Source organism: Dermacentor andersoni, chromosome 5 (assembly GCF_023375885.2).
Source record: "Dermacentor andersoni chromosome 5, qqDerAnde1_hic_scaffold, whole genome shotgun sequence".
Classification (NCBI taxonomy): domain Eukaryota; kingdom Metazoa; phylum Arthropoda; class Arachnida; order Ixodida; family Ixodidae; genus Dermacentor; species Dermacentor andersoni.
Window position 1 is genome coordinate 93,147,598 of NC_092818.1, and position 27,320 is coordinate 93,174,917.

At 46.2% G+C, this 27,320-nt stretch overlaps 1 protein-coding gene across 2 annotated transcripts; it reads left to right on the top strand.

Annotated features, from left to right (window-relative positions):
* Positions 1–26,842, top strand: me31B (ATP-dependent RNA helicase me31b). 2 transcript variants are annotated; one of them, XM_050178173.3, is made up of 12 exons: positions 1–426; positions 1,673–1,783; positions 2,140–2,209; positions 2,809–3,043; positions 3,234–3,377; positions 4,671–4,765; positions 8,022–8,144; positions 10,460–10,585; positions 12,350–12,530; positions 15,323–15,534; positions 23,492–23,600; positions 24,502–26,842. In XM_050178173.3, exons 2-11 carry the CDS (start codon positions 1,713–1,715, stop codon positions 23,558–23,560), a joined length of 1,326 nt encoding a protein of 441 aa, XP_050034130.1. In that variant the 5' UTR covers positions 1–426; positions 1,673–1,712; the 3' UTR covers positions 23,561–23,600; positions 24,502–26,842. The 2 variants fall into 2 exon arrangements, with proteins under 2 accessions (XP_050034130.1, XP_050034129.1); XM_050178172.3 differs by having other exon boundaries at positions 3–426; positions 10,457–10,585.
* Positions 26,843–27,320: the final 478 nt, after the last annotated feature.

Here is a 27,320-nt window from a genome sequence, read left to right on the forward strand (position 1 = left end):
AAAGCGAAACCAGAACTAGCCTCAAGCTTGTTTCATTGGCAACTATTGCATAGCCTCTGCTAGAGGCGCTGCCATCTTACGAAAGGTCATGCTGGGGTCATGCTTGAGCTTTTTAGTTAAGTGAAACGGGGTAAATCTCCAACTGTTTACTTTATAAATTTAGTCTTAAATATGTGTTTAAAAGGTGCGTTGTTCTAATGGGCTGTTTGGCGTTTTTTTTTTTTTTTTTTTGCTGATGTTTGTATTAGTTTGTACCCATGATTCCTTTGTGCAGCGGTCTTTTTTTTTAAATAAATGGTCAGCCATCTTGAGAAACGTCAGTCGATGTGTATGCCGAGAATAAATCGTTGTGCATCGGGAAGTGCGCCTGCTGAAAGGACAGTGAATGCTGCCCGTTTGAGTCTACGGTACATGCGCTTCAATACCGTAAGTGAATTTTGTGCCTGCTCCTTCAAGCTGTGAGGCATTTTTCGCCATATTTACTGGGCGGATAAAGTTGGGCGGTCCGTTAAAAATTTCTGCAGCGTGATACGAACCGTGGCTTATCTAGCAGATTTCCTGTTCAACTGTTAAGCACCCGTATTCTTGTTTGCATGATATTCTGTAACGCTTACGTAACGGGAAGCACTGCCAGTTGTCTTCGTTTCGGCTTCGAAAGCCCTGTTTGTAAGCCTAAAAAGTGTAAATATCTTGCACCAGTGTTTGGCACCTTGCTGCTGTATATATATTTTTTTCTTTCTGAAGTGCTGGCGTGTCAGATACTGCGTTTGCGTTAGGTTTCCCGAACTATTGCAACGTGCTGCAGGCGACCCGTTATGCTATTGCATAAACCACCCAGGTCCAGTTTTTTTTCAAGGGCTGTGTGGGTCATTGTGTTGCCGCAGTTCTCGGCCGTCTCGTGACGCCTAGCCTTGTTGTTGCTTTTGTTTAAGCATATTGTTGGCGTTTAGGTTGAAGCCCGCGCTTGCGCTGCGTGCGGAAAACCGAGGTTCGTTGTCCGTCGCTTCCCAAGGTTCGGGTCATTTCGAGCCGTTCGTACGAGCAGTGCAGGGGAAAGGGTAAGCGCTGCTCCGGTTTGGCCGGTATCGTGGCGCCCGGTGCTCGCGTCGGTCTTTTTTCTCGGTTCGTTTCCTCTCGTTTACATGTCGAAAACGTTCGACAAAGGCAACAGCCCTACTTGTACCTAGCCTAGTCCCCGAGGTGCGATATGGCTTTGCCTACCCATTATCTTATGGCGTCAGTGAACTTTGGATAATGTGTGAAGCGTGTCTGCCAGTAGCAGCCCTCAGTGCTCCTATATCGAGAAGCGCTGTATCTGTTGACATGCTTTGCCACCGCGCTTGCTGATTATGTGCAAAATTAACGTAGCCTGTAAGTGTGCAACCCCCTTCCTTTACGCATGGCACGCTTGTTCACTTGGCGCGCTGGTTTCAGCCAGCAGACTCGAAGGCAGAACTCTGTTCATGAAGCAAGCGAGCTGGTTTGTTCCGAAATTTTCTTTCGCAACGCCACCCTCGGCACCTTCGGTGCAGATGACACCAGGTTGCGTTTACCTTACCAGACCAGCCGCTTAGTTGTTGCTTTAAAGGTCCTACGAGCTGCAGCTTATTGCATTGAGCAGTTCTTGTGATCATCCTGTGCTAACGCCTGCTACATTGACTTTGCATTTTAGGGCCTTCTACCATAGTTGCGGCGCACTGGAGGAGTCCACAATGTCCACAGTAGCAGAAAACTCCGGGAACCATTCCCCTGAGAAGGCTGTAAACCACACCAACAACATTAGGTTTGTATTTTTACTTGTGTACCATGCTTTCTAACATGATTTGCCCATGTTGCATGTGGGCATCGATTTCGGGGTTTACCTGACTGTGCTTGTGTTAAAATAAGTCATATCGCTATTTTGTAGGCATTGTGTGCTAAAAGTGCTTATGAATAGAGTGCACATCATTTCAACAGCCTAGAACTGCTTTACTGCTTAGTCTATCGGCTGTGTGAGCCATGCTGGCTCCATTGACATGTTCTAGGCTGGCAGTCCCGAGCATTTTGCGCATTCAGTAATTAAAAGCCCATGGTGGCACTATTTAACTAGTAGAAAAAAAGCATTTTCCTTTAACTTTAGTTCTTTGTACTTCCTTTCAGGGATGTCGATGAAGGTGGCTGGAAATCGAAGCTTGTCATACCTCCCCGTGATCTAAGGAAGAGAACATCTGTAAGTTGCGCTTTCTCCATGCATATTTTCTAAGCCAGTGTTGTTCAGGTTAGATGTTTTGCACACTCCCAAGACAAAAATGAACTTATTTTCCCATGTGAATGGTTGAAACAAAACAATTTTTATTAGGTGGTTCCTATTGTGGAAACTGCTGCACTTAAGTAGCAATCAGCTATAGTTCAAGTAATTGTATACTTCATTCGTGGGCAGGCTGTTCCCTCAGCTACTTTGTAAGTCAATATTTTCAAACATATCTTGCAACTTCATTGCATATGGGTGGTTGTACTTTCAGGGCATTGCACACTAATAGCCTCCATTTTTATAGCAGGTGTTCATATTGTTGCCAATTTGCTCGTAAAGGCAGCTAGAAGTGCATTCTATATGTCTACTTGTACTTAACGCCAGAAACAGACTTTGTAGCCATAAGTTGCCACTTAAAATTCCAGCTGCACATGTGATGATCACCAGTTCTGCTTCAGAACTCAGTGTGACGACATTATACCACTCTCTGACTGTGCAACCTTTAAGATTAGACCAGCGCATGCATCTCGCAAGTATGCTGCTGATGCATTCGTGCCCATGTTGCTCCCTCTGTGCAGGATGTCACAGACACCAAGGGCAACGAATTTGAGGACTTCTGCCTAAAGCGGGAGCTGCTTATGGGTATCTTTGAGAAGGGCTGGGAAAAGCCCTCTCCCATCCAGGAAGCCAGCATCCCCATTGCACTCCTAGGGCGCGACATCCTGGCTCGGGCCAAGAACGGCACTGGCAAGACGGGTGCATACATCATCCCCATGCTCCAGCGGATAGACGTCACAAAGGATCACATCCAAGGTCAGTGTCACCGTGTCGGTGTCCCTTGACATGTGGCGCACTCCACTGTGTGTCATCGTGATGATCATCAGTTCTGCTACAGAGCCTGTTTGACGACGCTATACCACTTCCTGAGTGTGGAGTGTTGCCCGTGCGAGTTATTGCCGTGCAGAAACGATGCTGAGTGTAGCTGTCCGTGCTGTTGTTGCAGCTATGGCCATTGTCCCCACTCGCGAGTTGGCCCTCCAAACCAGTCAAATCTGCATCGAGCTGTCTAAGCACCTGAAGGCCCGAGTCATGGTTACAACTGGTGGCACCAACCTGAAGGATGACATCATGCGCATCTACGAAAACGGTACGGCTGAGGTCCTCACTTTGGCTGTGTATTTGTTGCGTTGATTATAAAGGGGGTACAGATTTAATGGGTGACTGAATTTTCCATAGGAGACTGATTTTTTGCCAATGCATCTTAGCAGTGTTGCAAGCAGTGAGCGTGTTTCTTGGATCCACTGGTCAGGTTACTAGTAAAAACGTGCTGACACCACTCGACATTTGCATGATTCATAGCCTTGTAATGGCTTGGAAAAGGAACTCCAGTGGGGGCTGCATAAATGATGAGCATCAGTTCTGCTTCAGAGCAAAAGTTGACGACATTATATACCAAAGCACTGATATGCAGTCACCATCTTTGTGTGGGCCATTAACACATCTCTTGCTTTTTGGAAGAATGGTCATAACCAGAATCTAATGTTACTCGCTCTATAAGTGTACTAAATTAATTCAGGGGGTCGAGTGCTGGCTCTCCGCTGAGGTTTTTTCTTTTTCCCCCCTATAAGTTGGTGGCACTACCTTCGCTCCACGCGCTGGCTCGTTGCTTTGAAAACCCTATCGTAGCTGCATGCAACTTGACAGGTGTTTCAGTGCTTAGAGTTTTGATGCTAGGTGGCGGAAACGGTGATTTTATTCCCTGCCTACCTGCAGTCAATAAAATGGCGACGGAAGTGTTGAAACAGTGTGCCAAGCAGATGGCAGCTACTCAGCCCGTAAGCTTGCCTCGGCCAATGGCCGCTGCCAAAAGCTGCAGCTTCAGGATAAGGCGACAGCAGCGCTGCTGGAAATTTCAACGTTTTTGCATCACCCATGACTTGCCAAGGCATCCGCTGGACCCACTTCCGGGACCATTCTAGTACTCCGAGAGCATGCAGAGGTCGCGCAACCGCATTGGTGGCACATAGTCACCTTTCTTGAAAAGATTGTTTTGGGTTAGTCGATCACGTTGGCTGACTGCACTGCAGAGTTCCTGAACCAATTAGTGTCACAGGAACAAAACGTATACGCTTCCACTATTTTTTCAGGGCAATCGAAGCCAATGTGAATGGCATCAATAGCGAGACTTCAGTGTGGAAGCGGGCAGGTCACACTTTATTGTGTACGCAAGTTGCTCGAGTCGCTCATTAGTGACCAGTTTGTTGGTCCCACGGCCTCTCTTAGTCGCTCATGTGAAAGTGCCCTTACTTGGCATTGAAAGTTCACGCACTGTAACAGTCACGGCAGTTTGGGTTATTGAACATACTTGGTACTCCATACCATAGTGCATCTTTACTTGTCGCTCTCCCCCTTTAGTGACCAAACATGTAACGCATTTCAGTTCACGTGATCATTGCGACACCTGGCCGCATTTTGGATCTCATGGAAAAAAGAGTAGCGCAGATGGACAAGTGCAACATGCTCATTTTGGATGAGGTGAGTTGGGGATGTGTCCCGTGGTAGCAATCATTCTGCCTGTTCTACAAGCATGGTGCACCCTCTGCAGTCGAGACCAATTTGTTTCAAGCTGTCACGAATAGCTAGTTTCTTTGAGGTACAAGGTTTTCTTGCTTTACGTTTGCTCAAATATGGGGAGGTAGTCTGTAAGAGTCCACTAGGTGGACTCTTAGTCATATTAGAGGACTCTTATTTGCGCATGTTTTGAGGGCTGCGGTGGCCTCAAAAGTAGTTTTTTGGGCAGGGGGGAGGGTGGTACCTTGCGGTTGATTAGGTGCTGATAATTACAGACCAGGTAGTTTATGAGACATACAACCGAAAAGTATTTTTTCAGAAATCTACTTTTTAGCAATTTTCCAGTTCTCGGGGGCAGCGTCCCTCCTTAAAGGGACGCTAAAGGCAAATACTAAGTCAAGCTAAAGTAAGATTAGTGCTTGAGGATCTCTAAGGTATCAATATTATCGTGAACAGAGCCTTAATAATAGTGAAATTGAGGTAAATGCAGGACATTCAAGCACTTACCCAATGACGAAAGCACTCCTCGGTTAAATTCTGTCACTAGCACTCAACTACTCTTGCAAAAAAAACATCCTTGTATTGCAAGATGAAGTAAAATGCTACTTGTCCAGTTCTATTTTTGGGAAAAACTGGTTAAAATTGCCATTCACGACGGCGTGTGCGGTTTTGTTTTCACTCGACCCTGCGCCGCCATGATTTCATGTGTCGGTACTTTCCTGATCACGTAGTGCTGTACTGGTTTTGCTGGCTCGTGAAACTCTCACAAACTGCAAGTAGCAGAGAATTCAACTAACAAGTGATGTCGCGAGGTGCCCGAACGTTCCATGCCATTTGACCAAAAAGCGGCTACGACTGCGAATGCACTTCTCTTGGTTTAGAACCGCCGTCTGTCGAGTGCCGTTTTACTCTGACGGCAGGAAATGGTGGTGATGGCGTATGCAGCGTCGCCACTCCCCCTGTTGGTTCCTGGATATTAGAATGTCAAAAAAAGTATTCGGACCCTTCAGGTGCAATTTGCTTGTAAACTGTCTTCTCTTGGCACGAAACAAGCATCACGAGGTTTCTGGAATGGTATGTAAACAATCAAAGCTGACTTGCTATTTGCCTTTAGTGTCCCTTTAACGCCTGCTTCACCTCCACCGTGGGTCAGCCAGTATTGCACTTTGTTCAACATCAGCTCGCATGTGAAAAATTGTTCTATGCACGAACGTGATCCGCCAGGTCCTAGCCGTGAACAGCTTCACTGTAAAAATTTGCTTTCATGAGACTTTCATTGTCAAATTGCAGCACGGATAGGGAATTCGTTGCAGAACGAAGCTTTACTGTCAAAATTCTGTTACCCTACATTGGTAACACTTGCTCAAGGATGTAAACCCACATTGCCGAAAGCGAAGTGCAGCCCATGCGTCCATCAGCAGTAGTAGCACTACCCTGGAGCACTATTGTCGGTTGACCACTTTCCGAGATACAATCACTCTTGCGTAACTCGTTACTGGACACTGAGCAATAGCACTTCACGCACGCTGTTGCCAGTAGATGCCGACATGTCTGATGTTGAGCATTTGATCGTATCTTGTATCCGCAACTGTGATCAATTGAGATTACGGCCATTTCGCACATATGTACGTCTGCCGCAGTCTACACGCGATGCCTGTCAAGTGGCACTGAAACCAGTATTCTTGATGGTAGGGATGCATATTCCTGGACGATCGCTCGATCGTGGCCCAATGTGTGGGCAGGCCACGCTGCGGCAGCCATTGCGAGTGCGATAAAAAGTCCACGTCGATGGGACGTAGATTTCTTTGTTTTTGTTGCACTTTTCTCACTTCGCCGCACATTAAGCACTGCATTAGGTATGCAAAAACTGTCATTGCATGCTGGTAGCAACATCCGTGCCACTACAAATGGGTGATAAACAAGGTGGTGGCCATCGCACGTTTCCAGCACTTGGTTTATGTACAGAAAAAAACTGGCGGCACTTGGCAATTGTAATGCGGTGGTATTGTACACGATTTTCGTTAAGCTCATTCGAGCACATTTTGGAGCCTGCTAGCCTTGCACAAGTCTCAAATATGCGGGGTTATGTTCTAGCAAATTTCATTAACGCAGGATTGCAGTTCCGCTACATTTTGTTCTGGAGAGCTACGAAATGCATTGAATCCTAGGTGCATTTGCTGGGGATACTAAAATAGCATTTTATTATCGAGAATGTCAACTGCAAATGCAAGTGGTGCGGGAAGAGCTCCAGTGGTGGCTGCATAAATGATGAGCACCAGTTCTGCTTCAGAGCAAAAGTTGACGACGTTATACCAAAGCACTGATATGCAGTTGCCATCTTTGTGTGGGCCATTGGCACACGTCGCCAAGTGTTTGCGTTTGCAGGTAACGGCAAGTAAATTTACGGTGGAACACTAAGTCTGTTCGATAAAGCATCTGTTCAAAACTTATTGTCATTGATTTCATGCCCTGAGGTTTACCTAAAACGAAAATGAAGGCCAAATTTTCGTTTTTCAATCCTTGCGCCGAAAACCCAGTACCACCAGGACCTTAGTGGGACAACATGGATTTCTTAGCATTGTCTCATATTTAGGCCATTCTGTGCCTCTGCTGTTCTCTAATGGCATTTAATGTGCTTCCTAAAGGCCAATCTTTTTTAATCGCCAAAGAGTGGCACTATCCCATGGTCCCGTCAGATTGCCCAACTCCAAATTGAGTGTAGAGGCATGGCCTCACTATTGGCGTCGGAGCAGCATAGAAATCAGATTGGTTTGCAGTCGCATGACCTTGGCTTTTGATATGGTTATGCTGGTGAAAGGGACAATACCCTCCATTTGTGGTGATTATCTCTGTGCGCCGTCACATTTCGTGTCAGAACTTAAATTTCTTGTTCCTTTTAGATTACAATGTAGTCCACATTTACCAATAAATGAAATCGACTTGGCCTGTGCAGGCACCTTCAAAATCCACATTTTGGCATTGTAGAAGGGCAATTTGGTAATGTAGCTCAACGTGTTTTCCTCTTTAAGTGTCTAAGCACATTGCTCACATTTTGATCATGGGGTTCATTTCATCCTGGTGAAGTAGGAAACATCCTATAGGAAGCATACCCTTGTTTGTCATGGTTGCAAAGTGCTGTAGTATTTCAGCGCTGCATTGTTGCCTAAGCTTGGCGTAAAGTAGGGTGCACACCTGAGCTGCTGCTGCTTGTGCTTTGCAGGCAGACAAGCTTCTCTCCCAGGACTTCAAGGGCTTGCTGGACAAGGTCATCAGCTACCTGCCCCCTGACAGGCAGATTCTTCTCTACTCTGCCACGTTCCCACTTACGGTGGAGCAGTTTATGGTAGGTTCTGCACCACTACTGGCTTGGGTGGATGCACAGGAATTGGGACTTCTGTTTTTAAATGACCAAACCTGGTGAGGGGCAACCCTTGAGTGCTGTAACAGCACAAGCAATGAAAAACTGCTGAAGTTGCAAAACCCAACGCTGCGTATCGTCCCTCTCTAGGAAGCGGCGCTCCCAGCCTGGGATTCGACGCACAAACGCCGGGACTAGCAACGTCGCTCGCAACGTTACATTGTTAGATTGGCCAATGCAGAACGTGCTGTGCCGCTGCCAGCAATGCGCAACATGCAGTTTTGTAAGACAGTAGCTTTCTTACTTTTGTCACAAAATATACATGGAGATATTATGTACATAATATATACAACTAGTTTTTTGTAGGAGGTAAAGACTGCACTAAGCAACGTGTGCATTGGTACTTCTAGACTGCAGCATTTCTGGCTATGTATATGTAGTTAAAGGGGGACATAGGTTCTATAATGGTTCGGCATTTTTGGTTCACTCTGAACAAATCCTGTTTTGAGAAGTTTTCATGCCGAATTCAAATTTATAACTAGTTGTACCTAGCCGGCTCCAGAAAGTATCAGTCTGAAACAAAACCTTATGGTATGGGGCATTTTGGCAATTTCGCCTTGCTAAACACGCAAAGTACATGACCCTAATGCTAAAAACTTGCTGTAGGTTGGGGGGGGGGTGGGGGCTATATTTGTTAAAAAGCATTCAAATATAAGAAAGCAAACCTACATTTAGTTGATTATTTCTTATTGTAATTTGCAAAATGTTATTTTGCAAATTACAGAAATAGTCATCCCCTAGATCATTTCAGTATGAATGCACTGATACCAAACTTGTTATTGTCGCTCTACATCGTAGGGAAAAAAAAACCTTTCGAGACTGAAGGCAGTGTAAATAAAATCATTAAACTGAGAAAAACTCATTTGAAGTTTACAACTAACTTTTACTACAGTGCCGCTACAGCGATGTTACTGCCATCATTTTATAGCTCTATTCAAGAGAATGGCCGTACTAAACATGACTGACCTCCCAAGACACTCGGCAAAGCTTGTTATAAAGCTATGTACTGTCCCTAAAGCAGAATGACAAACATTTACTGCTTCATGTGCCCATTAGTGGCCTTCAAGCTAAATGAATATGAAAATTGTATAAGGTAGCCTTTCCATAAGCTAATAAACTTGTGCGAATTTCCAGTCAAGAACACGCATGGAATATTTGTTGAATGTCATTAAATCAATTGTCATGCAACACATTGCTTTACTGCATGCACGGCCTTTGTTGGCTTGTGCTGTTTTGAAAGCCTTGCCTTGGTAGCGCTACCGTCTAGATGCTCCTTTTGAGACTAGCAGCTTGAATTTCCGCTCCGTTGCTCGCTGATGCTACTTCAAACAAGATCACTACACTTCTCGAGAGTTTCAGCCGACTCGCCCTCTGAATACCGAATAGTATGCTGTATCAACGTAGTCTTGAATGCCACTGGATGTGCCGGCTGACAGTCTGACGACATTATTCTGCAGCTATGCCCAGTAGAATCAATGGCATTGGTAGAATGTGGCACTTGGGATGCAACAGGTGGTTCCATTCGTGCAGCATGCTGTTGTCCGCCATCTGCAGCCTTTGTTCCGTTCACGCTTTTTTTTCTCCCCGTAGGCTTGACATGTCACCTTTAGGTAAGCGTCTGACACTCTATGCAAACCGGCAGCAACGGCAGAGATGGCGGTGCACACAAAATGGAGATTAAGAAAATGGCCGCTTTGGTTGGCCAGCCAATGGGAGGTGCAAGATGCCTCGCGTGCGTGCACGCATCCACTGAGGCCTGAAATCTCATTCGGAAAAGCGGCGAGAGTGGTCGTTCAGTTTGAGTGGCGCCACTTCGAGCCGGCACAAAGTGTGCACAAATAAAACGGCTTCACAACAAGCCCAAGATGGGTAGCGGCTGGCCACTGTGCGCGCAGCAAGTTGGACTAATATTGCCTGTCTCAGGGCATGTCATGGCTCCCATAGCACGTTGAACTTTTTGTTTTTTTTTTTTTTTTTTTTTTTCTTATTTACCAATCGAAATCTGCGTAAATAATTTAAGGGCAAGTGCGTGAAGGCAAACATTCCTAAAACGAGTTTTTCTCAATCAATTTATCGGCCATCTTTTACCATTCTAGAAACTGCAACCCCCACTTAAATCCCACTGCTGTGCATGACCTTGCAGATCTTGTGCGAGATCGGAGCGGTGCTAGTCAAATTGTGCAGCTTTCTTCTGCTGTTGCCTCTTGATACAATTGTGCCTTTCACCTTTTGCACAGAAGAAGCACTTGCACAGCCCGTACGAGATTAACCTGATGGATGAGCTGACCCTGAAAGGTGTGACGCAGTACTACGCTTTCGTTCAGGAAAGGCAGAAGGTTCACTGCCTCAACACTCTCTTCTCTAAGGTGAGCATTCCCTTTTCCTGTTTCTTGGCGTGCATGGCAACGCATTACAGGGACTAAGCGCAATGCTCAGGTGTGTGCTGTTAGTTCAGTTCTTTGTTTGCACTGTGAATCTAAAAGTTTGCTGGCCAAACCTTTACTTTAGGAACAATTAAATATGTCTGAATAGAGCAGTCCAAGAAGCAGACTTCAAAGGCAAGGCTGTTCTGCTGGCACAGTAACCAGCAACAGATTTTAATTCTTTAGCTAGGCCTGGCATTTTAGTGCAGTCTCTACTTGATGCATCTCGACAATTGGGTACATTACACTCGCTCTCTGCAGTCTGACTCTCAAAAAGAGCAAAATTTACCAAAGGCTGGAAGTGACAACTTAGTCATGAGTACACTTCACTAGGTAAATTAACGGGGGACACAGGTCTTAAGAGACCGACAAATCACGGAAAGATAACTTTTTGAAAACACTGGAAACGTGCAAAAAAAAGGCCCTTTTTCTGTGGCGTGCAGTTGCCGTTCCAAGTTTCTGATTGCAGCAGTCTGTCTTGTTTGAAAGAGCACCTCTTGTTTAGTTCTCTACTGCTACCCTGTGCACTGAATGGCTATGAAGAAAATGCCAGTGAAAAGCTAGTTCCGATGCGCAATTCCATTGGTCGACTGAGACACGTGATTGTGATAACGCCATGCCATTGGCAGATTTTCGACGTCGTCTGCTCGGGTGTGCGAAACTCTGCACAGAACGATATCAAATTCAGTTTGCTACAAGTCGTAAGTTCTGCGAACAGAAGAAATGGGTCGTTTTAAACTTTCAAAAGTGCGCCATAGCTTTGGAAGATGCCGGGAATAGTTTGCCTGCCGTGCCAAGCCCCACCGGAGTATGGGACTATTTTTCGCTCGTTCGTGCGTTTCTTCTCTTTTTTTTCAGCGGCCGCATGAGCTTCTCGTGCTTCGCGGCAGTTTGGGAGAGGGGGTATCGGTAGTTAACAGAAGAACTGTTTTTCGCGATGTACGTGCTGTGGGTCCGCAGCAGCTGTTGCGACAGCAACACTACTGAGGACTAGTAGCAAGTTCAGCGAGTACGCAATAAGCTTCGGTTGTGGAATGTGCGTGTGGTGTGGTTATTTTTTTTTTCCCCCACTTGAGATGGAGGGGGAGGAAAGCGTCGGCTGGCAATCGTGTAAATATGGTACTGTTTGGAGTGCGCCTATTATGCGCGAAAATACGGTAGTCTTTACTAGATTCTATCGCACCCTTCATTGTAACGCACTCATTTTGCGTGACTAAAAAGGGGGGGGGGGGGTAAGTAAATATAGTAAGGTTAATGCTAGGCAATGTGATGTGTCGTCACTTCATGCAAGTTTATCACTTGCAAGTTGACATGCTGTTCAACTCATGAGAGTTAAAATTGAATATGCATATTTGCTGCGTGAGGTGGTGCTTCTAACCAAGAGCTATGGTTTGGTTGTGAAATCGCACGCAATAAACCCGATGGCAGCAACTTCGTTCAGGGGTGATGTACGCAATGTGTCCGAAAATTAAGCAGTACACCGGACTCCTGAATTTTGTGCTCTATTGGCTGCACATAATCGTGCTTCAGCCGTCTGAGTTGACGTGAACATACGGGTTGGTGGCTGCTTTCACAAAACTGGTGTAAGAATATTTGTTTATGGGCAAGTTTGTTGAAGAGGTCGCCATAGTGCAGACAGGATGCACACTGTTGTGAAGGGGTGTTGGGTTTTCCACGTTGCTTCATTGCCTCCTGTTCCCACTGCAGCTGCAAATCAACCAGTCAATCATCTTCTGCAACTCCACTCAGCGGGTGGAGCTTTTGGCCAAGAAGATAACGGAGCTTGGCTACTCGTGCTACTACATCCATGCCAAGATGTCCCAGCAACATCGTAACCGTGTGTTCCACGACTTCCGTGCTGGCCTCTGCAGGAACCTTGTCTGCTCTGGTGAGTTGTATCAGGGGAAACGTCCTGTAAGTGAACAGCCAGTAGAGTTGTCTAGTACGCCTAAAAAAGTTGACCCCACCCACTGATTGATCTGCAGAAGCTTTTCAGTATAGTGCTTTCATAAAAAAACTTTAGCATGTATGCGCACACTGTATGTAGTAAAATTCCTTCGTTTTCCAGTGACAGATTCAGGTCGACTCGACATGAAGCAATTCTAGCCTTCCTTATCTCAAGGGCTACGAAATTGACTTTAACCATAAGCTGTTCAGCCAGCTGAAACTGCATCATGGCATTCTTTCGCAGCAAGGGGGCCTGGTGAAAGCATGCGCAATCAGTCTATTGTGGTGCACTCAAATGTCGTTTAAGCCTGTTCTGTCCCGCGAACATGTGAATTGTCTCACTTTCATAAAATGCCCCTTTGCAGCAACTAAATTCCTTTCGCTTAAGGGGGGACACGGCTCTTTGCGGCGAAAAAATTGCGAAAAAATCGATTTTTTGAAAACGAAATTTTCGATATCTACAGCTAATATTCCTTTAATTCACCAAGTTTCGAATCTCGGGGAAGAGTATTTCGTCCGCAATATCAATTTATAACATCACTGTGAGCTGAATTCCGCGCAAAAACAGCCCTTTTTAGCGCGGCACGTAGCTCTTTTTCTACGCGCGCGATCGCAGCCATCTTGGTCTCGTTGGAAAGAGGAGCCTTCCTTCTTTAATTTCCCGCCAAAAGTGACTCCGTCGGTACGCCAGTGACGTTGAAATCCGGGGAGAAAAAAAGCCCGAACGCGCGATCCGATTCGTTGACTAGCGCACGTGACCAAAAACGCGCGCTGTGGTTGGCTGCGCGAGGTTCCCATCGTCTGCTCCACTCCGCAGGCGACGCGACTGCGCGTCTCGTAGGTTTGTTGGCACCATGCCCAACGATGTCCGATCCACCGGGAAAGTTTGCCACGAGGCACAAGTTCGGCAAAAAGAAGAAGCGATCAGCTTATAACTTTCAAAAGCGCTCCATTCCTTCTGAAAGCATCGAGAGTAGCTCGCCGCCAACCGCAAATGATGCCGAAACCGCGGACGATGCCGAAGTAGGCCTAGCCAGCTCACAAATGAGTGAAATCGTTACGGACAGCGGCCGCGTTCGGCGTGACACTGCAATGTTGCAGCGTGCGGATTTGTTGCAGAGGGAGATGAATGCTCAAAAAAAACTTCGAGTTCTCGCGTCAACGCCAGCAACAACGCGGGTGTTGGATTTGCTCACTCGCGCCGACGGCGTTGCAGCCGCGCCAGTCGACGCCGAGGTAGGCTTCGCTTTCCTCAGTAGGACTCCGTGAGCGGACTGATGTCAAGTACAAGGTGTGCGGCGGCAGCGTCGCAGTAGGCAAAAGCGAACGGTAATCTGGCCTCGCCATAAAGATCGTTATCACGTGCGCGTGTTGCGGCGATATCGCGTCGGCATGGAGCTCGACCCTCGTGAACAACCTCGCCGCGCGCGCGATGCAAGACACCGGGAATCGGCGAACGGCGCTAAACGATGTTTTTGCCGCATTTGGGTGGCCGTGGTCAGAGCGACTACATTCCTGGTGGCTTTTAGCCACTTTCACTGCAAAGTAATGCAAAATTATTTCTGCACTTTTGATTAAAAGTGAATGTATTCCTTTTTTCTCGTTTTCTCAAAACGACATTTTTGATGGTAGTGTAGTTTTGGAGTGACGATATCTCTGGTTCTACTCATCTTATTGCAATAATTCTTTTTTCATCAGAAAGGTGGACAAATTGGGAGTGCAGTAGGCCTAAAATGTGAACAAACATCATTACAGAAATTTTGAAAAAGTAATAATTTCTCCAGGGCTTCACTAATGCCTTCTGCTTACAAAAGTTTGACATGCTGTAACTTCGGCATAAATCAGTTTAGAACATTCATTCTTGTAGCACTGCAACCTCTGATCATTCAACATCATTTTGATGTGCCAGTCTCCTTCATTAACAGCCAGCATTGTAGAGAGAACTTGCCTCCAAATTAGTCCATACAAAAAAACATGAATTGCTTATATTTTGAAAAGTACTTGTTGCATGGGAAAACCAATTGAATATTTGAAATCAGCATGTCAAAATACATAAGTGATGGAAGTTTTATCAAATTGTGGCCACAAATAAAAAATAAAAATTTAAGTGGAGTGTCCCCCCTTAATAACGAATTTTCTTGTATGCATTGGTGTCCACTGTCATGTTTCTTAGATGCCTTCATGGCACGTGCACTGCTCATGTGCCAGGCTTTTGGGAAGTGGGGACGCGAGTTTTAGCTTGTCCTGCAATAAATATTGAGGATAGTAACAGTGCTGGTAGTGATGCCGTGTGACCATTTGTCCTGCAACAAATGAGATTGTCTTGCATGGGTGTTCTTGTCGAAGCAATGCAAGATAAAAGGGACTGCAAATTGTTCACTGCATCACTGCCTTTCACCAGGAGACAAGCAGCATGTAGTCAGTTACAGCAATAGCTGTCCTCTCTGGTTAAACTGCGCCAAAAGATGCCACCAACCCCAGCTGCAAAAGTTTCACCCTGGTAAACTAGCATTCCATGAATGACGTATAAGGACAAGCTAACGCTCCATTGTCACTCTCTGCTCATACGAGCTTTGCCATGGCATCTTCCATGGTCATTTGCACCATCCATTTCATTTACCTTGGCAGCCAGCTCGTGAATTTCTGGGCAGTTATTTGCACCGCTGTGCCTTGCTAGACACCTGAAACCCATTGGTGGTTCTTGTGCCCCCCTTCCCCCTCCCTTGGGTGCAGACCTCTTCACGAGAGGTATAGACATCCAGGCTGTGAATGTGGTGATCAACTTCGACTTCCCAAAGATGGCAGAGACATATCTGCACCGCATCGGCAGATCCGGGCGCTTCGGCCACCTTGGCATCGCCATCAACCTGATCACCTATGATGACCGCTTCTCACTGCACCGCATAGAGCAGGAACTGGGGACGGAAATCAAGCCTATTCCCAAGGTTTGTTGCGCTGTTTTAAAAATGGTCGAACTTTTTTATAATGAAGTTCAACCATACACGAAAGTGGCTTTGTTAAACTGTTTATACCTCTTGCTGTTTATAACTCGTACCGTCAAAAGCCTTGCTATAGGACCTATGCAAACAAAATGCGTGGTTTATGCATCAGATTGGTCAGCAAAGAATCTCCTGTTGGTTTGAGTGGCCCGTCGATACCTTGCTGTGCTAGTACGTGGCCCGAGAACATGAAATTACAAATTTGATTCGCACAGTCAATCATATGCAACTGTGGATGGCACAATCATATGGGATTGGCATGTTCTAAGCCCTTAGCCAAAACATGCATGCACATCCAGAGCGTGCCATTTGAAGATGTTGCGTATTCGACATTTGTGTTGCCAGAATGCACATTTTGAGCTGCAAATGGAGATATTCACTGTAACCTTCACTGCCTAGGATCTTGTAGTAGCGTCATTGTAGCAGCAGAATACTTTTTGAAATAAGCATGGCCAAAGAAATTGTAGATTTACATAATTATCTGACTATACAGACAAGGGTTGGCCAGGGACAATTGGAAGCAATGCGGCTGTAATGTACATAAGCTAACTCTAGTTCTTAAATGTTCACACTTGCTGTCGTGAACGTCATTGTTTTAAATGACTGAACTGTTTGATATTGTGTGATAGCTCATTTTCTAGCTATCAGTGCTTTTGGCCTGTTAACATTGATGAAAGGCACTCCTCAAAACTTCATTTCTACTAGAGGTTGCAAGATTCAGCCAATTAGTCATCTGCAGATTTCAAATGTCATTGGTCTTTGTGTAGCTCTTCTAGTTTTTGAGTTAAGTGATGTGCAATGGCAAAATATAGTAGTGTTTGTGGGCGCTTTTTTATGTAACAATTTTCCACAAAATGCATTGTGCTTTAGCTTAAGGGGGGAGGCTACCCTTGAGACCGAACTTTTTTATTTTTTAATATATCCAGATGAAACTTTCAGGGTACGTTCACACCACTGAACTATGAGGAACTGCAAAGTTTCATGAAGATATGTTTATTAGTTCGAGTTATTGAGGTCTAACTAGGTGATTCATGTATATGCCTGAGGAAGAGCCTGGAGAAATGCCAGCACATCGTAGGAAGCTGCAATTCACTGTGATGATCCCTTGATAGATATCCCAGGGGGCTAAAGAGCCCTTTTCTTCAATTTCCCCTCCAAAAAATTTTAAGACAACTTTGAATTTGATGTAGCCAGTAATGACCACATTCATCAAAAATTAATTGCTTGTTATAAATTAACTGCACCAGCTTTCAAAAAAAGAAGCCTGTTACCCCCTGGCAAAGTCATTCAGGAACAGAATAAAAAAAAACTGCATACAAATCTGAAGAGCGGTTCTTGAGATATCGCCTTCCCCAGCACCACTACTAGCGATAACAATCCATTCCGAGAAAACAGGCCTTAAAGTTGAACACGTGTTTTTTTATTAGAAAGCTCCTGCGGAGCTTCTAATTAGCTCGATCTTGCGGCTCCAGGCACATCAGTATGTCGGATTTTCGACTGGCGACAGCCGAAAGCACAGTTCCGCGCCGCTGAAAAGCGTCTACGCAGTCTGCACTCGCTACGGAAGATCGGAAGTTCGATGCTCGTACAAGACGCATATCGCGCTCCCGCGCACTGAACATCTGCACTGTCTTGGGCTTTGCCGGCATCGCGTGCAGCGAAGAACTAGCGAAAAAAAATAAAGCTGAGCAAATAATCTAAAAGATAGCGCAAGGCGATGAGCAGCTCGCAAGCTCATGTTGAGGCCGACGGAGCAAGGGGCGGGCGCGCCATCAAAGGCAGCAGCCGCCGCCGCCCTCGCAGCAGCCAATGGCAGGCGCGCTTTAGCCCGCGAGATTTGAGCAGCCGCCGCCGCCCTCGCAGCAGCCAATGGCGGGCGCGCTTTAGCCCGCGGGATTTGAGCAGCCGCCGCCGCCCGCGCAGCAGCCAATGGCGGGCGCGCTTTAGCCCGCGGGATTTGAACGCGCTGCTCCGGCCAATCAGCGCTCCGCATCACATCGCGGGAAAACGCCAATAGCGCCTCAACTGCGCCGACGATTCCATTTTGCAAGGCGGCAAAATAGAGAAAGAATTCGCGGTCAAAACGACACCAATATGGCGCGGGCAGGCCGCATGGGCCGGGAATGGCGCGCGCGCGAAGTTTGATTTCATTTCGGCATTTGCGCGTGTTTTGTGGGCCGCGGTGGCCTCAAAAGTAGCGTTTTTTTGGTACTTTACGGTTGAATTAGGTGCTGATAATTACAGAACAGGTAGTTTATGAGACATACAACCCAAGAATAAGGTTTTTCAAAAATCGGCTTTCTCGCGATTTTTCGGCCGCGTCCCCCCTTAACTGTTAGTAGATCGCAACGTACCACTATCTAGCTAAACACGCCGACTGGAACTATGCAAAAAATATTGGAACATTTAAACTTCTTTCAGTTCCCTGAAATACCATATTTATTCAAATCTAGGCCGATAGCGTCTTCCAAATCATACCACCCTCTAGGGTAGGCTGATTCAAGGATTTTAATATATGCTAGCTTTTAACTGAATGATAAATAAGGTGCATAGCCAGCACCCATCTAGAAAAGTCGGTATTGCAGCCGCTACTAGCTGTGCCAGTAGCCAACTGGAGTACACGGAACGATGTCGCCTTTTTGACCTGTCATATTGGCATGCAGCGTGGTGTTATGATAATCGCACCAAACAGGTGATGCTGCTATAATGCCGCTTTGAAACGAAAAGTTCTAGCCGCATAGGCATCTCCAAATGTTCAAGCCGGGCAGGACTTTAGCATTGATAGAGATGTTCCTCATTAGAGGGGGCAACAGGGAAACTCCTTTTGCATGCGCCGCAACGAGATGACAAGGATAACGAAGATAAGGCATGTTTATAGTCCAACATTATCGGTGCGTGGGAGCGCGTTGGCAGTATCCGGTTATGTTGGCTAAGCCAATGTGTCCAACTATGGATGCTGTTCCCTCCAACGTAACGTGCGCTCGCTGGCACTGTTCGGACTATATTTAACCCTATATAGCAACGAGGCTAACAGCGATAATGCAGTCAGCTCGGCATGTTCCTATTGAATAAAGGCAGTTTTCATTTTGTGAACTGTCCTCTCTTTTTGTTCGGCCTACATTCGAGGCAAGTCGTCAAGTCGTCTGCATTCCCCCTCTCGCTTTTATTTCCTGGGCGTTCAGGAGTCGGCTTAGAATTGGGGCTGGCCTAGCTTCGAGTAAATACAATATAACCTTGTACTTTCACAACTAATGCTGGGAGATAGTTGCACCCACTTACGATACCAGTTTCAGCAGTACAGCCGAACCTCGATATATCGAACAGTGCAGTGATCATGAAATAGTGCGATATAGCCAGAATTTGATATATAAAATTGCGTAAAAATGCATAGCAAACGTCTGCAAATCGATCAATGAATCAAAGCGCAATCTGGCAATGTTTTTCGGAGTGCGCAGTAGATTGCGCCGCGCACAGTTAGCCTGCGCCGACTTAGTCTGCCATGCGAAGTTGGCGCGGCCTTGGCCAATACCACGCACTCCAAACAATGGTCCCTGATCGCTCCCAATCGTGGCACAGTAAATACTCGAAGCTTTACACGAAGTATCTATTTGGCTGAAAGTAATGCAGCAGTGTAGCCTTATTGGCAGCCGCCTGCTTAAATACGGGGGTCCTCAACAATCTAAGTGATCCACAACCAGTAGGTCAGTACCCTCTATTGCACTGCAGTAGTCATGTAGGACTAAATTAGCTACAACCTCGGTTGAAGTCGGGAGCTGGGCAACATCAGCTCTTTCCGGATCAACCTCGGCAGCGTCTTCACTTAGCCGCTACTTTAGCTGCAGTCTCCACGTCCATCAATCGAAGGATTTTGAAACACTGAATAACAAAGTATTAAGTGGCGTCTGCCAAGGCATCGGAGCCCAGTGAGTGCGCGCTGTCGCTCATCTTTGTAGATGCAAACCGCCAGCCCTCGCAAGGTGCAGAGCGCGGCACCCAGGAGTCAGTGTGGTGAATGCAATGCGTTCACATTGTCGAACTATACTTGCGGACTGCTTCTCTTGGCAATGAAGCGAAGGCTACGGAAACAAAGTACGGCTCTTTCACTGCTGCTGGAAGTAGTCCCGCAGTTTTGCTCTCGTTTTCTTTAATAGGAAATGTAAGACAATTCTATTTTTAGTTTGCACTTCTGAGTTTTCGCGCACCTGAGACCGTCGCATGTTTGGTACATTCATCAAATGCAAAACGACACCAGTGTCTTCTGGCGAGTGTTCGTCACTTGCTGTCCCGCCAGTCAACTCCCTCGAGAGGCTGTTGACCAACTATAGCAACAAGACTGTTGCACACAGTTTTTCCAGCATCTGCGCGGAAAACCAACAGAGTCCATCTGGAAATCACAATCATCGGCATGTACAAACGAGCAAGCGTGCCGACTTATGCGCTGGCTCTACTGACGCCAGCGTCTGTTGCGCGTTAGTTTTAACCGTTAGACGCCATAGGGCTGCTACGGAGCTCCGACGCAAGCTGCGATGATCGCTGTTCAGAACTTGGTACATATTGGATGTGAATAAACATTGATTCACGACGAGTTCATTATATCTGCCTTCATAAGAAGGTTGGCAAAACCGGTGCCGTGTGCGCTCGGACTACATTGCGTACAAATAGTCAAGGGCAGAAGCTCCGTCGCAGTAGCTTTCGTTTCATAGCCAAGAAAAGTTTGAGAGTATAGCCAAGCCGCCGCATGCGTACGCCGCTAAGTTCAAAGGTTGCCCTCGGTGTGATCAATGTGTGCAGCTACAGTGTGCAGCAGTTGCGAAAGCTCACCGCCTGTCAACAGAGCGCACGTGGTCTGGGGTGGCGGAGTTCAATATATCCATTTTACGTCTGACCCCGTTTGAAATAAAATTGAGAATGCATGCGATTTTCCAGGTGATATAGAAAGCGTTTGATACATCCAGGTTTGACTGTATATCAGTTAAAACAATTGGAAGCTGCTGCACCGTCAACTTATGCATGTTTTCCATGGTGAAATAACCTCCTTACTACATGCACCGGTTGCCGCATTATCGGTTATAACAATGAAGTCTGGCTGCTAGGTGTCCGGGCTGAAATCTAGTGAAATCCTTGAAACGAAAGAAAATGTGTAATTCGAGCTGCTGCATGATGGCTCGCTGCCGCCCCAACAGCCGCTGCGTGTTAATTTTCCAGCCTTCTCCGTGCGCTTCTCGCCCGTGGACCCTTCCACTCCTCCAAACACGAATGGGCGGCACTCGTAGCTCTTAAGCCGCACCACCCTCCTAAACATGAGTGGACCATGCCAACTGTGCTGATCCCAGACAGCTCACTGGCTCCTGATTAGTCTTGGTTGTGTAGAAATCTGTCCTGGCTGTGTAGTTTCTCAGCCTCATTTGTCTTGCCCCCAAAACTGAAGATGGCTGATCCGCAAGTGCTCCTAACCAATAAGGCAATCGTCGTGAACGAGCTTGAATCGGATAGCAATGGTGTCGGCGACGGCAATAATGCGACAGGGCAGGCTGCCGCAACGTTGTCCTCGCAGGAAGCCTGGCAGATAATTCAGTCCCTCCGGGGCAGGCATTGCTTTCGCGAGGAACCTTTTGCTGCACTACGTGGAGCACCTGGATGCCTTGAAAAAGGATGTCGGCAAGCTTTGCGTAAAGCATGCAAGGCTGACGGACATAAGATTCTCTCGTGCAAGCCAGTGATAAGTACGTGGCGAGATGCTTGTGGCGATCTCGCCTTGGAGTTTCTTCTGGATTTATGTCAGCAGCCGCCGTGGCTTGTTACACGCGATCAGAGTGCCAAGGAAGCAGTTAAACGAGTGAACACAATTGGCAGCCTTATGGAGGAAGGTGGTGTGGAGGTGCACTGGGCTCCCCGCAATTATTTTTCTCGCATCAGCTAGCCCGTCCCCCTGTTCTGATATTCTTCATGTAACCTGGTTATAACAATTGTTTATGACAATAGGGCTTTCATGGTACTTAAATATTGTTGTAAGGGAGTTCGACTGTACGGTGCACTCCACTTATAGCGATACCACATATAACAAGAAATCGTTTACAACCATGAGCCGACTTAAGTGTCAAGTTTAGGGCTATATAACAATACATTATTCACCGCATATAGGATATAATGCTCAAAATTTTGCCTTCTGGACGGTGTTTTTTCCTGCAGAATAATCGTAAAATTTGCATTCTTACGCAAGTTCGTATCTGCCACCATTAGACGCCGCAGTGCGTCCCTGCAAACACCGCTTAAATTTCCCGCCTGCAGGCCGGTTACGAAAGCCACAGAGAGCATCATGTATGGCGCCAGCTACCTCGCGTCGCCCATGATTGAGATATGCGCGACGAGATGGGAAAATAAAAATACGAGAAGGGAAACAGGCGCCCACACTTTGCCCCTTCCTCAGAAAGCACGAAAATGCGCTGCAAAAGCAGCAACAAACAGCCCGGTTGATGGAAGACTGCACCGACCAAGTGCAATGTTGTATCGCATGAGACGCAAATTTTGCAAGGCTTACAGTACGAGCTTGCACAGTAGCGCCGTGATCACGACGGCTGCAACCAAGGGCCATGCTGATCGACGGAAAAGGCAGGCTTTGTGTGTCGGAAAGAAACCCCCCCATGATAGTGAAACCAATATGGTGGAAAGCCGCTGACGTTACTGACCTGTGGGATAACGTTGCTGCTGATGGTTGAAACGGGTGGTGCTTCGATGGAAGAGTTTCTGAGTGCAGATAGTGCTGCCTCGTTATGTGAAGAGATCTCCGACGAGGCGGTCATTGTCGCGACAGGCGGTGGTATTGTGCAATGTGGGAAACGAGGTTGACAATGACCAGTCATTGACACTGGTTTCATGCACACTAAATTATTGCCTCTAGTGTTTGCGCAGCAGCTGGGCACTGCAGTTATGAACTTGAAACTCCCGCGAAAGCAAGTCTGGATTTCTATTTCAGCATGCCTAATGCTTGATGACCTGGTTAGAGGTATAAACATTTTTTCAGTCTACTTTATACGTCTATATTTTAGCGCAGGTGGCACATTGTTTTGGTGCTACAAAGATATGTCCAGCAGTTGTTTTTTTATGCCAGTCCAGATAATATCAAGAACAAAAAAAAATCTGTTATAACTGACCATCGCTAGTAGACTACTCTGTATTGCAATTTCATGTGGACATCGGCATAGCATACATACTCTCGAAGCTGGGTACTAACCTCTGCTTTAGTAAAGCACAATTATGTCTACAAGGGTTATTTTCATGGGATTGTGAAAGGAATTGGTTGAAGTTTGTTTCATATTTGGATAGATATTGGCACTTTGTGGTTTATAAGGCTGAAGTAAGCCACAGCGCAATGCTTCTTGTGCAAGTATGCTTGCAGAATCGCTATTTTGCCATTGTGTAAGACATAACTGAAGAACTGTAGCAGCTACACAAACTGACAATTGAAATCTGCTTGAAAAATCTAAACTAATTTTCTAACCTTGTACGACTACTACAAAGGTTTTCAGCGTCTCCCCTTAATGTAGAAGACATTTGATTGGATGAACCAAATGCACCAAGATCACTTTCTTAAACTGAACATCGCAATTTTAACCTTGAAGCTTAAAACTGAGTTTCTTTCCACCGTGGGAAATCAAAATGCAGGATTTGAAAATTATCTGGAACATGACTAGTACAGTACATCTTGTGCCCTGCTGTCACGTTCGCTGCTTTTGTTTTCCATTTGTGCCTCATAGATTTTACTGAATGATGAATGCAAAGAAGTCAGTTCTGCTACTGAAGGTAGTCTGAAGATGCATTGTTTCTGATGCCAATGTTTTGTTTGTAGCTTCGACTATCCTCAAATATGCAGCCAGTAATGTACATTTTGTTCTCAAATGCTTAGGTCATTGACAAGAACCTCTACGTGCCAGAGCTGCAGCTAGAAGATGCAGAAGCAAATGCCAGCAAATAGGAGCCAATCATCATGTATTTTTTCATTAGCATAACTCATGGTAAGTTGTTTTCTTATCCAATCTGAAGTACAGTGTAATCGCAACGGAGCTGAAGTTATAGCCATTACTACTTATAATTCCGCCCTTGCAGCCAGGATTGCTGCTGTCTGGGTGCAGGGTTGTTGCATTTTAATTATCACTGCACAAGCTGCATCTCTCAATGCAAAAGCATGAAGCGCACCGCTGCAGATTTTTTTTCCACGTGCTTGTCTCCATGGTTGCATTCTCTAAAGCAACTGCCAAAGCCATTGTGTGTTCACATTTCAATCCGTGCTGTAGTGGCACAACAGCGTTTGGCATTTCGTAAACGAGCAGGTAGAGCACTGCAAGCGAGCCTGATATCCTGCGACAATCGTCGCTAGACAAATGCATGCATCAAGCAAAAAGTTTCCTTACACCTGCATTCACTGTGTGCCAAGTGTTTGAAATCAAAGGTTTGCAGTGCCCTGTCGGCATGCTTGCGAGATATCGAGCCAATCATGGAGTTCATTGAAGCAGATTTGTCAACATTCAATTTTGCAGGCTCCTTAGGGGCCACAGAAACGTCGGAGAAAAATGAATGCAGGTCTTTAACTGCCCCCCAAGGGCCAAAGTCGCCTCGGGCATGTCCGAAGTAGCTCTGAAGGACTGCCCGTACATTTATTGGGCACATCTGTGCTTGTACTGTGAAAGACTTGTGCATGCGTGAATAATGCAGTTCAATCTCATTATAACGAACTTCAGTATAATGAAATTCTCAATGTAACAAAGTATTATAACTTGTCTATAGAATACATACATGTATTTAGAGCTTCAATACAAAAGTGTTTATACAAGATTTCAATATAATGAAACTTCACTGCCATCGCGAAGGAATACCGAGCAAGCAGCACACTAAGTTGTGTCTTCTTTTCTTTTCCAGATTTTGTACGTCACTTCCAGAAGATTCTGTTGTATACTGTACAGAAGGGAAAATGTGCATGGATGTGCCTGTGTGTGTGCGTGTGTGGTTGTGTCCTGCAAGAAAAACTAAAAAAAACGTGGACTACTGCAAATGAAGTTTGTGGGATGCCTGAAGTGAACAAGTATTTATTTCTCCTGGAAGTGTCGCCTCATGCCATAACTTATACTTTTTTGTCGTGCGAGAGTTGCTGGGAAGCTAATTCAGCCTGTAAATGTGAAGACAGTGGGAACTTATCTTTAGGAACAAGTTCTTCTTTTTCTTTTTTTCCAATTATGTAAATTAATATCTGCAAGAACAAGTTTTTTTTTTTTTCACCTGCCATGTGGTGCTGCTTTGCCCGTGACATTGTACAGGACAATATTGTGGCTCGTGAGCGCATTACAATGGCATGATTACCGCCACACTGAAGAGACGGTTGCCACTCCTCTTCACTTATTAATTGGATGCTGGCCAGAACTGACCTTGCTACAGTTGAGACTGCCTCTGTCCCCTCCCGCTTCTACTCCAATGTGGCAAGACCCAAGATGAGGACAGTGTGTGCAACAAGTCCTCGTTCTGCTTCGTGATGTGCAGTGCGTGTTCTGGACTCTGGACTTTTATACACCTGTGTGGACATTATTTCAAGTGAAAGAATAAGGCAGGGCCCACGCACTCTTGATGAGCGGACTGAGGTTTTTGTGAATGGCCATGCATTTAGCCTGACTTCGTTTTAAGTTTCGGTTATTAACAAGTGCTAGACTCGCTGTCAGTTAAAGGCAAGAACTTTAGTTTTCCCCAAAGAATTGGCACCTGTTGGCAGCAAAAATTCCTTGCTCTAATGACAAAATTTTGGTGTGCTGTGATCGGTAGTGCACTTCGGACTATACTGACATATTGATATAACAGAGCTATCTGGAATAGCAAGAACTTGTCGGACATACTTTTTGCATTGGTGTACTTGCCAGCTTTTTTTTTTTCCTTCAGATGTTTTCACTTCCATTCGTGTTGGCTCTGTAGAGGTGCCTTGCATGAAGCATGTTTCGACAGCCCACAAATTGTAAATGTTTGAAGCTCTCAAATGCGTCGCAAGACCACTGGTTTGTTTCGAGCTGACAAAAAAAGCCACCCCCGTCAAAGCATCCGCAGCCAGGCAGGCAAACGGGCTCGATGATTGTTTTGCAGACAACTCGGATGTGTCGTACCGTTGCAGCTGCAGGGCCCCCCCTTTAGGCCTTGTACAAAGTGTATATTTGTATTATATGTTCTCAACCAGTGTCGTCTTGTCTGTCGGAACAAGATTTTTTGGACTAGACACTTCGGGCAGACGAGGTCTGCCGGCCCAGACACGCATGCAACCACGTTGCTCACACACACACAAATGCTGTGTGGCTCTCCTACTGCGCACAGTCGCTAAGATGCCCTCCTGTATGCTTGCTGCTGTGATGGTGGCCATCAAGAGTTGACCTGCCTGTTTGCGACTGCTTTGACACTTCCAATCACTGCCCCCATCCATATCCCCCTTCCCTCAGTTTTTTGTTTGTGCAGGTGTAAAAACATATTTGCCTGCCCCCCCACTCTTCCCTCAGTTTTTGGTTGTGCAGGTGTAAAACATCTTTGCCTGCCACCCCCCTCTTCCCTTCCATGTCACTTTTCCTTACTATGCTCGTGCTTCCTTGCACAATTTCTTTGACCTTTCCCTACTTTTCCTCTTAACAAGCTCGCCATAGGCGTGCTTGCAAAGTGCCGTAGCCTGCAGGAAGTGTGGACGCTGGGTGCTGTGCAGGTTTTGGAGGAACCCCCCCACGACTGAACGGCATAGTCGCACAGCGTCATTTAATTGCAGCAAGTGACCAGAAACTTCCTCCATTGCTTTGCCCACCGCCCGGAACCTGTGGGTGCCCAAATTTCCTCGAACCTCGGGTCATTTGGCCTCCCGGGGTCGCCCACTGCCAAGCTCCACGCTTCCTTGCTGGGCACACTTGTACGAGATTCGGAACACTAGGCCAAAACAAATTTTTCAGATTTTTTTTTCTTGTGCCAAGTGGAGGGATTTGTTTGATTGTCGTTCGGTGATAATCGAAATTGGCCAATGCTTTGTTTTTCCGTCGATGATACGTTTTGATAACAGTTCTGGTAATTAATTTTCCTAGCGGCAGTTTTTCTTCGTCCCTCTTACTCGAGGTTTATATATGCAATACGGCTGTAAGATGTGCGATTGGCCTGATTCGTTTATTGGCTCAAGTGAAGACCATATCCATTAAGAATATGTGATCAGAATAACACGTGACCTGCCAAAATAAAAATTTATATCTTTTATAAATGCTTGTCCCGGTGGTCTGGAATAAATGATGCACGCAGTATTGCACGTTCGTTCTGGTGGCAATGGTAAGTGAAGATTGGCAAGTGAATGGAATAAACAGAGGGGAAGCGAGACGGTGCCGTGGAATGTCTTGCCGCGACACTGCAGCCTCGCTGCTTCAACAATATCTCTGCTATCCACGCCCATCAAATTACTCTCGATAAACATTGCAGCTCGCGCAATTTGAAGCCCACATTGACGCGAGGCCCACTTAAACTTTCCTCCTCGTGGAGAGGTCGAAGGGTGACGCACTTGCAAACAGTGGACTTCGATTATCCGTCCTCGGCAGTCCCGCAATGCCGGAGGCGATGCTTTCAGCCAATGAGCGTTGCATGTGCAGCATGTCTGACCGCCCGGGACTGTCGAGGACGGATAATCGGGAGGCCCACTGTTCGCAACACAATTGCCTGTCACGTGTCGCCCTCCTGCGCTTCGGTCT

What these genes read in the sequence shown, in the direction of transcription:
- me31B (XM_050178172.3), top strand. Translation starts at nt 1,713, where the DNA reads ATGTCCACAGTAGCAGAAAACTCCGGGAACCATTCCCCTGAGAAGGCT. An exon ending in AACCACACCAACAACATTAG is followed by an intron (nt 1,784 to 2,139) that starts GTTTGTATTTTT and finishes ACTTCCTTTCAG; the next exon opens with GGATGTCGATGAAGGTGGCT. An exon ending in CAGGAACCTTGTCTGCTCTG is followed by an intron (nt 12,531 to 15,322) that starts GTGAGTTGTATC and finishes CCTTGGGTGCAG; the next exon opens with ACCTCTTCACGAGAGGTATA.